The 14,308-nt window shown below is 44.1% G+C and overlaps 1 protein-coding gene across 1 annotated transcript in view; it reads right to left on the minus strand.

Moving 5' to 3' along the window:
* The window catches only part of TMEM135 (transmembrane protein 135), a 369,074-nt gene that overhangs the window by 230,612 nt on the left and 124,154 nt on the right, over positions 1-14,308 (minus strand). Inside the window, exon 4 of the mRNA XM_077298574.1 lies at positions 5,839-5,872. Coding sequence (XP_077154689.1) covers positions 5,839-5,872 — 34 coding nt within the window. The remainder of the gene's footprint in view (positions 1-5,838; positions 5,873-14,308) is intronic.

Consider the following 14,308-nt stretch of genomic DNA (forward strand, 5'->3'; position numbering starts at 1 on the left):
AAGTTAAATTTGCTTTAGAGCTTGTAGGGTTCAGTGTGGGCTCCAGAGGACTTTTTATTGACATGTTTTCCATTCTGCTGGACATCAACCATGGCGACCATCGACCAAGCCAAATATCGTTATCCACATTTTATCCCAAGCTGGCCATTAAAAGATTTTTTTTTCGAGGGGCAAATAGTTTAACATATATAACTGTTAAAAAAAAAAACTTGAAAGAGCATTTTGGTGGAAACTCTACCCTCTCAAAGAAAACATGAACCCTAAAAAATAGTCAACGTATCACGGATTGACGTTGCTCTCCTGAAAAATATTTGGGAGTAACAATTAGGATGTAAGAGGATGTATTGGTTTCTGGCATATTTGTAAGCTTCTAAATAGCTTTGCGAAAGGTTCCCGAGTATGGAAAGCAAAGTATGCACCATTTCCAGGCAACGCTAGTTTGCACCCCCTGGGTGTGGGTATGAAGGACAGTGCTTAGTCTGAAGCATTTTAACCCAACATCCAGGAAATATTATGAAAGCGTTGGTTTCTGAGAGGTTCCAGCAGTGCTTGGCAGATTTGTCAACTATTCTAGGAGTCCAGGACACCTCCCCTAGTTTTCAGGAGCCTCCAGAACATGTCAGAGAATTGTCATGACTAAGGGGTTTACAGATGAGCGGCCATACTAGGACCCAAGTGTCTGAAGGTGCTCAGAGGCCCCTCTCTGCCACATAAGAAGACATATAAATGGCAGCTGGTGGGCCTATTTTGTATTACGACTCAGGATCTTTAGGCTATGGTGCTAGTATCTGAGTTGTCTAAAAGGTCCAAATGGCCCATGTGAGGGCTACTGAGAAAATAACTGAGGTGTCCATAGAGATGATCACTTTATGGTGGTTCAACCCATCTGAGAATGAATGGGTGGCAGCGCTGAATGGGCCCTTCACTGTTTTTCACGAAGCAGGTCTCCTTCCAAGTGAATAGGGCCAGCTGCAGTTCCCTCACAGTCAGCTGACTGGAGTACCTATATGCAGGGAACCTTTAAAGGGGTTTTCTGATTGAAAGATAAATTCAGCAGTGGTCAGCAAGGGGTGTAAAACAATAAAAAAATATATACGGTACTTGCCCCCCGTGCTCAGCTGCCCGCTTCAGCTCCGCTGCTCCGTTGGTCTCTGCTGGCCCCAGAGTAGTGATGTCACCGACCGCCAGTGGCTTGATCTAAGGGCTGCTAATTGGCTGCTTCTGACCCTGCGGCCAATCAACAGCTGCAGAAGTCCCTGGCTATTGGTGATGTCACCACTCTCCTAGCCCAGCAGAGACCGCTGAAGCTGTGGGGCGAAGCACCAGGGCGAGTATGAATTATTTTTTTGTTCTGATCCCCTGGGCTGCCCACTGCTGAATTTACCTTTTGACCGGAGATCCCCTTTAAGCCAAAAATACATGATGGTTGTTAGATGAAGTCTCGTGCTGCGGACAGCAATCTCTCCCGACTACCTCATACACTCACCTCAACTGAGAGTTTATATGTTTTCGATGGGGAAAATCTGCTGGCAGGGGTGTCTGGCAGTGGCTATCTCCCCTGAAAAGAAAAGGAAACGGCATTGAAATTCCAAATGCCCAATCCTTCTCTTCCCCGCCATTATCTGTCAGAGAAGAGTTGAGATATTTAGTGTGTATTGGGTCCTTTAAAAGGGGAGGAGCCACTAACATAGGTTTGCATAGGACCTGTGTACCCAAAACGGTACAAGATTTTTTTTTTTAAGTTTTTGGTTTCATTTTAAATGCAGCAAAAAAAAAAAAAAGTTACATAAGTATACACACCTTTAGCATTTAACAAAAATTAGTAGTTCTAGCCTCTGGTTATTGCACAGAATGGGGCACGTAAACCCAAAGAGCCCTTTTAGCAGTGGAAGATGTAGCAAGAAACAAAGTCCTGAATGTTTCCCCGACTCCTGCCCGGCTTCCTGCTCCGGACTGATGGATGAGGCTTCCTGGGGCTGGCATGCCAAGACCAATTAGCCATGTCAAACCACAAAATGCAGCCACTGGGACCCCATTCATTGTTGTACTGGTTACAAGGAGAGGGGCCTTAACAACGTCCAGACTCACATGGTCTCCTATTGGAAAATGTGTCATTTCTGTGATTTATGGCTGCAGTAATGGCATTGACCTGTGGGCTCGCGCTCCAAATTCATCTCCATCGTGAGCGCGAAGAGAAGGAAGAACACAAGGAAAAAAGGACTCGAAAATCGATTGTAAGCTCCTCTGGATAATGAATGGCTATGTCTGACCAGGAGAAAGCATCACAACACGCATGCAACAGTGCCCTTATACAAGATATATGGCAGCAGGGGCATGTGCTATGAGGTTCTGCAGCAGCTGAGGTGCATGCTATGAGGTTCTGCAGCAGCTGAGGTGCATACTATGAGGTTCTGCAGCAGCTGAGGTGCATACTATGAAGTTCTGCAGCAGCTGAGGTGTATTATGAGGTTCTGCATCAGCTGAGGTGTGTATTATGAGGTTCTGCAGCAGCTGAGGTGTATTATGAGGTTCTGCAGCAGCTGAGGTGTATTATGAGGTTCTGCAGCAGCGGAGGTGCATTATGAGGTTCTGCAGCAGCCGAGGTGTATTATGAGGTTCGGTAGCAGCTGAGCTGTATTATGAGGTTCTGCAGCAGCTGAGGTGTATCATGAGGTTCTGCATCAGCTGAGGTGTGTATTATGAGGTTCTGCAGCAGCTGAGGTGTATTATGAGGTTCTGCAGCAGCTGAGGTGTATTATGAGGTTCTGCAGCAGCGGAGGTGCATTATGAGGTTCTGCAGCAGCCGAGGTGTATTATGAGGTTCGGTAGCAGCTGAGCTGTATTATGAGGTTCTGCAGCAGCTGAGGTGTATCATGAGGTTCTGCAGCAGCTGAGGTGTATCATGAGGTTCTGCAGCAGCTGAGGTGTATTATGAGGTTCTGCAGCAGCTGAGGTGTATTGAGGTTTTGCAGCAGTCGAGGTGTATTATGAGGTTCTGCAGCAGCCGAGGTGTATTATGAGGTTCTGCAGCAGCTGAGGTGTATCATGAGGTTCTGCAGCAGCTGAGGTGTATTATGAGGTTCTGCAGCAGCTGAGGTGTATTATGAGGTTCTGCAGCAGCTGAGGTATTGTGATGACTTCTGGTATACACTGAGGCCACGCAGCGTTATGTATGCCCTACATCCCCCTTCTGTTGTGTGCAGGACCCTCGGCCATGAACACATACAGGACACAGGAGAATAATCCTAGAAAACTTTCCTCTTTTTGCCCTCAGGAAGAGGAGCCTCCGCGGCTGATAAGAGACTTGTAAAGCAGGAAACAGATGCAGATGGCGGAGAGAAAGGCGTCTTCATGTCACATTTGGACACCATTGTTACACATCGGTCATGACAAGACTGAATGCCGCACTCAGTACTCGGCTGCCACACTCGTTTCCTGCCAATTACATATTTTCTGGATCTTGTGACCCCATGCGAACTACAGTGGGAGCGGGTTGGATTGGGTGTACAGTATCAATAACGTAGCCACAGAGTAGTGATTGGCAGCAGATCCATCTTTCCAAAACAGCCCAGGTTAGGCTACTTTCACACTAGCGTCGTGCACTGCACGTCGCAATGCGTCGTTGTGGATAAAAAACGCATCCTGCAAAGTTGCCCGCAGGATGCGTTTTTTCTCCATAGACTATTATTAGCGACGCATTGCGACGCAGTGCCACACGTCGCAACAGTGTGGCCGCGTTTTTTTGTGCGTCGAGACCGTTATTTTCGACCTTGCAATGGCATTTTGCATTGGCAATGGCATCAGGCATTTTTTGCACAGTATGCGTCGGTACGTCGGGCCGACGATAGTGTGAAAGCAGCCTTATGTGAAAGCAGTGTGAAAGCAGTGGATGCAAATCCCGTGCAGAATGGATGGACGAGAAGAGATGTGCCCTTTGACATAACATATGTCCAGTCAATAGAAGCATTGGATGTGGGAACCCAGAATACGACTTCAGCTTTTTTACAGATGATGTTATGTTTGCATCAAGAATTTGTTGAAATTTAATTGAATCCATTCTTCCCTCTACCAGTGAAATGTTCCCCGTGCCATTGGCTGCAACACAACCCCAAAGCATGATTGATCCTCCCCCATGCTTAATGGTTGGTGAGATGTTCTTTTCCTGAAATTCTATGCCCTTTTTTCTCCACACATAACTTTGATCATTGTGGCCAAAGCGATCTATTTTAACCTTATCGGTAAACAGTACTTATTTCCAGAATGCATCAGGCTTGTTTAGATGTTCTTTTGCATACTTATGACGCTGAATTTTATGGTGAGGATACAGGAGAGGTTTTCTTCTGATGACTCTACAATGAAGGCCATATTTGTGCAGGTGTCTCTGAACAGTAGAACATTGTACCACAACTACAGAGTCTGCTAAATCTTTCTGACAGTCTTTTGCAGTCAAGCAGGGGTTCTGATTTGCCTCTCTAGCAATCCTACGAGCAGCTCTCACTGAAATATTGCTTGGTCTTCCAGACCTTATCTTGACCTCCACTGTTCCTGTTAGCTGCCATTTCTTAATTACATTTTAAACTGAGGAAAGGGCAAATTGAAAAAGCTTTGCTATCTTCTTATAGCCTTCTCCTGCTTTGTGGGCATCTACCATTTTCAGAGTGTTAGGCAGCTGCTTACAAGAACCCATGGCTGCTTTTTTTTGGCACAAAGTTAGAGTGGGCTGGGTTTTGATAAAGCTGGGAAATTTGCATCTCTTGTCCTTTCCTAACGATGATGGTGAACAAACCATAACCCCAACAGGCTAACTAAGGTCTGAAACCTTGGTCCAAGTTATCAGCGCCCAAGGGTGCCCAAAAAGATGGGAAGAGAGGAATAGACAGATGGGCAGTAAGGAATGTAAGCTGAGGAATAGAAAGAAGAAAGAATCAGAAAAAGGGTCTAAGACTGAGGGAGGGAGATAAAAAGAGATATAGAAATATAGGGAGAATATTGAAAGAAGAAGAGAGAGGAAAGTAAAAAAGCGATAGAAGACAGGAGAGTAGAACAGTGAAATAGAAAGAGGCAGGAGACAAAAAGAAAGGAAAAAGGTATTTCTGCTGAATGGAAAATGTTATGCCTTCACTTTTACTTTTCTAGTTTTCATCAGAACTAAATATCTGTTATATTGTCGTGCGTGAAATATTCCTGAGAGACGAGCCGAACATAGCAGAGAGCAGCGGCCAAAAACTAGAACGCCCTGTAACACCAGCACTGTTCCTGACTATCGAAAGTATACATTTATTTATTAATGATTTTCCTTTTGGGGGGCGCTGCAGGAAAATTGAAGACTGTTTTTAGCCCTGTAGTTCTAGGATCCTCCTTTCCAGATAATTTTTTTTTTTTTCGTCTTGTCAGTCTACTCGTGCTTTTCAGATACCACTTTCAAGTCAAGAGTCAAGACATTTTAGTGTGAATTGCAACTTTTTGGTAAAAGACAAAAATATAGAGTGTTTTAAAGTTTGCCCAAAATTCATGAACCACGTAGAATTTTGCACAAAAGTCAACAAATGCCACAAAAAAAATAAATAAATAAATAAAACACGAATCGAATCAGGCTCTTAATCTTTTCACATGATGAAGGAAATAAACCGCATCACCTCAAAAAATAATTGAACACAAAAAAAAATTATATATATATATTAAAAAATGGTGCACGATTGTCTACAACATTTAACACTGTTTGCAGTCTATGCTCGGTCTCACGATCCTATACAGAAGCGTCACGTAAGAGACATATACTATTCTGCACGCCAAACATTATGGAAAAAGAAAAACGTTAAAAACAAGTTCTTTTCTTACCTGATTGGCCATGTAAATTGTCAGCAATCCTCTCCTAAAACAGAATCGCAAAGTTAAAGTTTTGAAAATGAATTTTTGAAATTATGACAAATTTATTGTAAACCCCCCAACAAAAAAAAAATATATACTTTATATTTTATCACAACTTGCAAAAATTCAGCAAATTTTACAAACAACTGCATAATTTGGATATTCACTGTAGAGTCCAGAAGTGACATTATCACATTTGTTTTTAATCATCCTCTAATTTACTAGCTAAAAGCTAAATCAATTAACCTTATAGGGGTTGTCCACCTTTTGATGCTATATTTTTCCTACTTCATTGCTTATATTTGGAGGTAGAAATCATTTTTGCAATTGGGTTTCATTGGCACCGTTTGGCTTTTCCAGGCTCTTTTTTTCCCTACACTTTCCACTTTGATGTGGTCTGTGGTCAGAAATCAGCTCAGGAGGTCAAAAGACTGAAAAAAGTTCCAAACTGTCTGGAGCTCACTGACAGATTCACGGTTGACTCATTCTGCAGCCAGCAATAAACAGTGCAACAAAGGCTATAGGCAGCAAACGGTGCAAACATTTTTTAATTCAACCCAAATGCAAAAACGATTTTTAGCCCCAAATACATGCATTTAAATAATAAATTAAAAAAAAAAGAAAGGGTCCACCCATGGGTAGAAAACTCTGCTTCACAGGACAAGTGCTGATTATTGAGGGTCTGATCGCTGAGACCCTCATCAATTCAGGGTCGCACTTGCAATGCCACTGCTCCATTTTAACGGGATCCTCATTATCGTGATCATTGGGGGTCCCCATGGCTGGGCCTCAGCGATCAGAAAGGTGTGGAAAAGTGACAACTTGTCCAGTTGGGAATAACCCTTGTACGTTTCCAATTTCCGATATCCCACAAAGTCTCCGGCAGCCCCTCTATCCAATATAGAGCCCATTCCCACCACAGAAAAGTGTTATTATGGTCCCCATTTAGTAAACCTGTCTTTGTTGCTCCTAGCAACCAATCCGAGCCCAGTTTACATTTTTACAGAGGAGCTTAAGAAATTAAAGCTAAGCTCGGAATTGTCGACAAACAGTTTTCATAAATGAGGCCTCTGTCTGTAAAAAATAAAAAAATCTTGCTCTGGCAATTCACACAACGGTAAAGGCTGTTGTAGATGTACAGCTGCCATTCAGGCTTCACTAGACTCTGTAGGCCTCACTTCTCAAAATTGTCCATAGCAACCAATCAGAACACAGCTTTCATTTTATTACAGCAGTTTAAGAATTGAAAGCTCAGTTCTGATTGGTTGCTATGGGCATTAAAGACAGTCTTACTATTAGACAGCTGAATGAGGCCCATAGATATGTAGGGAAGAAAATGGAATTTGACACCATTTATTTGTCAGATTTTATCACCAGGAATCCCCTAATGATCTTGTAAAGCCCCCTTTGAATGGAGCGCATGTCCGCTACCAGCTGATTATACTTTAGTACTTTAGCAATAAGCAAGGTCTCCCATGAATGCCAGCCAGTCATGACAGGCATGGGGGTCTTAGGCTACTTTCACACTAGCGTCGTGTGACGGACGTCGCAATGCGTCGTTTTGGAGAAAAAACGCATCCTGCAAAGTTGCTCACAGGATGCGTTTTTTTCCCATAGACTTGCATTAGCGACGCATTGCGACGTATGGCCACACGTCGCATCCGTCGTGTGGCCATACGTCGTGTTTTGGTGGACCGTCGGCACAAAAAAAGTTCCATGTAACTTTTTTTGTGCGTCGCGTCCTCCATTTTCGACCGCGCATGCGCGGCCGGAACTCCACCCCCTCCTCCCGGGACATTACAATGGGGCAGCAGATGCATTGAAAAACTGCATCCGCTGCCCCTGTTGTGCATTTATTTCACAACGTGCGTCGGTACGTTGGGCCGACGCATGGCGACGGCCCTGTACCGACGCAAGTGTGAAAGTAGCCTTAAGCAGACCCCTGGATATCATGACAAGCCATCGCTTTAGAACAGCATATCCCCCCACAGAACGTGTGCTGTAAATTCACACATCAACAGTTCCACTACATCGGCGGCTGTTGGATACAGATGATGGCTGAATGACAAAGCCGTCAACTGTCGGCAAGGATGAGGGGTCAGGAACTGAGCCCACATCAAAGTCAGAGAGCCGACATGTGATGTACCAGTACTTCCTATGTTCGTAATTAGTGATGAGCAAGTATACTCATTGCTCGGGTTTTCCCCGAGCACGCTCGGGTGATGTCCGAGTATTTTTTTAGTGCTCGGAGATTTAGTTTTCGTCACCTCAGCTGCATGATTTATGGCTGCTAGACAGGCTGAACACATGTAGGAATTCCCTAGCAACCAGGCAACCCCCACATGTACTCAGGTTGGCAAGCAGCCGTAAATCATTCAGCTGAGGTGACAAAAACTAAATCTCCGAACACTTACAAATACTTGGAGACGACCAGAGGGTGCTCGGGAAAACCCGAGCAACGAGTACACTCGCTCATCACTATTCGTAATCTGTTGGCAAGATCAACCCTTCACTCCCAAACTGCATGCAATTGCATGTAGGTCTTTGGTAACGTTCACATTAGCGTTCGGCGCCGCAGCGTCGCCGCATGCGTCATGCGCCCCTATATTTAACATGGGGGCGCATGGACATGCGTTGTGCTGCGTTTTGCGACGCATGCGTTTTTTTGACCGCACGCGTTGGGCGCAGAAAACGCAGCAAGTTGCATTTTTTTTGCGTCCAACTTTCGGCCAAAAAGGACGCATGCGTCGCAAAACGCAGCGTTTTAGCGTGTGTTTTGTTGCGTTTTTGTTTGCGTTGTGGCGCACAACGCAAATGTGAACGTAGCCTTAGAAAGCTAAATTCATCAGCACTTTTATATCTTCTATTTGTTGTTGCATTCCCGAAAAATTAGAATCTTCATTCATACACAAATGAGGTTTTAAGTGCTCTGGGCGTGAGAGAAGACATCCCAAAGCACTTCTCAAACTGCATACAATTGAATATAGCTCTTTGAAAGTTAAATTCATCATCACTTTTATATATTCTATCTGTTGCTGCATTCCCAATAAATTAGCATCTTCATTCATATGCAAATAAGATTTTAAGTGCTTTGGGCATGACAGAACACTTCCGAAACTTCTGCCTCCCAAAGTTTTTCTCCCACCCAGCACCAACCATTTCAGTCAGATTTTCTTGTTTGGTGTCTGATGTCACACAAACAGTAAGCTATCAATCAAGCTAAAGAGGCTGAAGATGGACATGAAAACAACCTCAGGAGGCAGAGGCTCTGGAAATGCTCGGTCACGCCCAGAGAATTTAAGGCTTAATTTCCATACGATTAAAAAATACTGATTTCTTGGGAATACAGCAACAGATAAAAAATATAAAGGTGTTGAATGAATAGCTTTCAAACACCTGCATGTCCATATGTGTAGGTTTGGGGGGATTTATCTTACTAACCAATTCCCTTTAAATACTATCAATAAACAGTCATATATAATCCTATCCCGATGTGAAAATTTGTTATGAGCAATATTGCCATATTATTATTAGTCACCGATACACTGCATGTACCATAACCCAGTCATAGCCCACATCATAGCCAAGAAAAAGTGTCAAAAATACCTTCAAAGTACCTAAAGTCAAGTATTAAAGGGGTATTCCGACTTCACCCTCTCCTGATCTAGCACTAAGTTGTCACTGCCGTTTCTGGTGTCTGTTACTGTCTGCAGTGCTGACATCATGGTGACAGCACTGCAGCCAATCATTGAGCTCAGCAGCTATGGCAGAATTCACACTACGGGGTGGGTGAGTAAAGCTCCGTTACTTTTTCTTTTTTAAGAATTGCAGCCGGGAGACAGGAGATTTTTTGATACCAGCTAAACCCTTTAAATTTAAGAAATATTTCTGGAAGAAGAAAAACTAACAGCAACAACCCTTACATGTTCTTTTTGACAATATTCTAAAAGTTTGCATTGAACAAAAAGGGTTAAGTGAAGTCTTTGTTTCAGGCGCTTCATTTTTTTCCTATTACTGTTTATTTCCCGGCAGATATTTCAGCAGAAACGCAGAGACTTGGCCGTCAGAGAGGATACAGCTGCAAGTCAGAGGCCAACACAAAGGAAAAGGTAGATGTGAAAAATGTTCTTGTATTTTTTTTACCTTGTGACACAAGAGATCCAAAAAACAGGCATAAAGCAACGTCCTGAACACAAGAGACTGAGTCAGCTAACAAACGGATATTACCGGGCTTACAAAGCGTGGCTGAATTTAGGAGATTCACTATGATTGTTTGGAAAAGCCACAATCAGCTTCAAAACTTATCAAAACTGGAACCCACTGATTAAAAGTGGAACAGCAATCAAGATCAATCCTGAGATCCAGGAAACAAAAATCACAGGATTCACGGCGCAACGAGACCAACATTCACTCTAAATTCATGATAAAAATCTGTATTGAGTAAAAAAAATGTTCCCATTATACAGAAGACATTTGGTGCTTTCAAAATTCTATGGAGAGGGGAGGAGCTAGAAGCAGATACAGACATTCTAGGTAGGAGCTAGAGGAACACACAGACATTCTAGGGAGGAGCTAGAGGAACACATGGACATTCTAGGGAGGAGCTAGAGGAACACAGACATTCTAGGGAGGAGCTAGAGGAACACACAGACATTCTAGGGAGGAGCTAGAGGAACACACAGACATTGTAGGGAGGAGCTAGAGGAACACACAGACATTCTAGGGAAGAGCTACAGGAACACACAGACATTCTAGGTAGGAGCTAGAGGAACACAGACATTCTAGGGAGGAGCTAGAGGAACACACAGACATTCTAGGGAGGAGCTAGAGGAACACACAGACATTCTAGGGAGGAGCTAGAGGAACACACAGACATTCTAGGTAGGAGCTACAGGAACACATGGACATTCTAGGTAGGAGCTAGAGGAACACAGACATTCTAGGGAGGAGCTAGAGGAACACAGACATTCTAGGGAGGAGCTAGAGGAACACACAGACATTCTAGGGAGGAGCTAGAGGAACACACAGACATTCTAGGTAGGAGCTACAGGAACACACAGACATTCTAGGTAGGAGCTAGAGGAACACAAAGATATTCTAGGGAGGAGCTACAGGAACACATGGACATTCTAGGGAGGCGCTACAGGAACACATGGACATTCTAGGGAGGAGCTAGAGGAACACACAGACATTCTAGGGATGAACTAAAGCAGTGATTTTCAACCTTTTTTGAGCCGCGGCACAATTTTTATACTTAAAAAATCCCGGGGCACACCACCAACCAAAATAGCACAAAATGACACTAAAACAGTACATATTCTACATATAGTTAATAATATAGATTCTAAATGTATTTATACTCACTCAGTGTGAAACCTGGGCCTAAGTGCAACCCTAGCCCTAAGTGCAACCCTAGCCCTAAGTGCAACCCTAAGTGCAACCCTAGCCGTAAGTGCAACCCTAACCCTAAGTGCAACCCTAAGTGCAACCCTAACCCTAAGTGCAACCCTAACCCTACCCTTACCCTACCCCTAACCCTAATGGAAAAACAAAAATAATTATATTTTCTGTATTTTATTATTGTCCCTACCTATGGGGGTGATAAAGGGGGGGGGGTTATTTACAATTTTTTTATTTTGATCGCTGTGATAGAACTTATCACAGCGACCAAAATGTACAGGAACGAATCTGCCGGCCAGCAGATTCAGCGGGCGCACTGCGCATGCGCCCGCCATTTTCCAAGATGGCGGTGCCCATGGAGAAGACGGCCGGACACCGGGAGGGACATCGGAGCTAGGTAAGTATGGGGGGGTGGGATCGGAACACGGGGGGGGGATCGGAGGACCGGGGGAGCGGACAGGAGGGAGGAGGGGAGCGGACAGGAGATCTGGGCAGAAAGGACAACTGGGGAGGCGATCGGTGGCGGTGGGGGGGGGGGGAAGATCGGGGTCTCCAGCCATTGCAGATGCTATTGCAGCATCGGCCATGGCTGGATTGTAATATTTCACCATTTTCATAGGTGAAATATTACAATTCGCTCTGATTGGCTGTTTCACTTTCAACAGCCAATCAGAGCGATCGTAGCCACGGGGGCTGAAGTACCACTCCCCCTGTCCCTGCAGATCGGGTGAAATTGGAGTTAACCCTTTCACCCGATCTGCAGGGACGCGATCTTTCCATGACGCCACATAGGCGTCATGGGTCGGATTGGCACCGACTTTCATGACGCCTACGTGGCGTCATGGGTCGGGAAGGGGATAATGATTATACACAGCATTATTGGCGGGCATTACCTTGGCGGCGGGCAAATGTGAGAGTCTCTCCGCTCTCAGGATGACGCGCCGGCCTCGGTGACGTCATTAAGTTGCGCGAGCGTTCAAAGCTCGCACATGTGTTATTCCGTGACTGCGCATCGCCGGGGAACAAAACAAAGGGGGCACCATAGTTTGGGGAACTTTCCCCGCGGCACACCCGACCATGTGTTGCGGCACACTAGTGTGCCGCAGAACACTGGTTGAAAATCACTGAACTAGAGGAACACACAGACATTCTAGTGAGGAGCTAGAGGAACACACAGACATTCTAGGGAAGAGCTACAGGAACACATAGACATTCTATAAAGGAGCTAGAAGAACACACAGACATTCTATGGAGGAGCTAGAGGAACACTCAGATATTCTAGGGAAGAGCTACAGGAACACAGACATTCTATAAAGGAGCTAGAAGAACACACAGACATTCTAGGGAGGAGCTAGAGGAACACAGACATTCTAGGGAGGAGCTAGAGGAACACAGACATTCTAGGGAGGAGCTAGAGGAACACACAGACATTCTAGGGAGGAGCTAGAGGAACACACGGACATTCTAGGGAGGAGCTAGATGAACACATACATTCTAGGGAGGAGCTAGAGGAACACACAGACATTCTAGGGAGGAACTAGAGGAACACACAGATATCTGTATTTACCAAAGACAGATTATATTTGTGAACTAGCTGAAGAGCCTGGCTTTGCCTGGGCATAGTAAATATCTGTGGCTAGTTATAGCACCTCAATTCTCTTATTTTCCTATCACGACTCTCATTTTCTTCCTCACATCTCTCATTTTCTCCCTTACACCTCTCATTCCCCCCCCCTCACTCCTCTCATTCCCCCCCTCACTCCTCTCATTCCCCCCTCACTCCTCTCATTCCCCCCTAACACCACTTGTCATTTAGACCTAACATCTGTCATTTTCCGATCGCTCCACTATTTTCCCTCACTCCTCTCATTTTGCACTCACACCTTTTCATTTTCACCTCACACCCCTCATTTTCACCTCACACCTCTCATTTTCCCCTCAGTATATACATGTTTGTCATCTCCCTCATATATAGTATACACCTGTATGTCATCCCCTGTATATAGTATATACCTGTATGTCATCGCCCCTGTAAATAGTATATACCTGCTGTATGTCATCTCCTCCTGTATATTGTATACACCTATGTGTCATCTCCTCCTGTATATAGTATATACCTGTATGTCATCTCTTCTGTATATACTATATACAGTGTACCTGTATGTCATCTCCTCCTATATATAGTATATACCTGTATGTCATCTCCTGTATATAGTATATACCTGTATGTCATCTCCCCTGTATATAGTATATACCTGCTTTATGTCATTTCCTCCTCTATATACCTATGTGTCATCTCCTCTTTTATATAGTATATACCTGTGTGTCATCTAACCCTGTATATAGTATATACCTGTGTGTCATCTCCTCCTGTATATAGTATATACCTGTGTGTCATCTCCTCCTGTATATAGTATATATCTGTGTGTCATCTCCCCTGTATATAGTATGTACCTGTATGTCATCTCCTCCTGTATATAGTATATACCTGTGTGTCATCTCCCCTGTATATAGTATATACCAGTGTGTCATCTCCCCTGTATATAGTATGTACCTGTATGTCATCTCCTCCTGTATATAGTATATACCTGTGTGTCATCTCCCCTGTATATAGTATATACCAGTGTGTCATCTCCCCTGTATATAGTATGTACCTGTATGTCATCTCCTCCTGTATATAGTATATATCTGTGTGTCATCTCCTCCTGTATTGGACCTCGTTCACACGTTATTTGCTCAGTATTTTTACCTCAGTATTTGTAAGCTAAATTGGCAGCCTGATAAATCCCTGGCCAACAGTAAGCCCTCCCCCCTGGCACTATATATTAGCTCACACATACACATAATAGGTCATGTGACTGACAGCTGCCGTATTTCCTATATGGCATAGTTGTTGCTCTTGTAGTTTGTCTGCTTATTAATCAGATTTTTATTTTTGAAGGATAATACCAGACTTGTGTGTGTTTTAGGGCGAGTTTCATGTGTAAAGTTGTGTGTGTCGAGTTGCATGTGACAGGTTAATGTAGCAAGTTGTGTGCAG

Source organism: Ranitomeya variabilis, chromosome 3 (assembly GCF_051348905.1).
Source record: "Ranitomeya variabilis isolate aRanVar5 chromosome 3, aRanVar5.hap1, whole genome shotgun sequence".
Classification (NCBI taxonomy): domain Eukaryota; kingdom Metazoa; phylum Chordata; class Amphibia; order Anura; family Dendrobatidae; genus Ranitomeya; species Ranitomeya variabilis.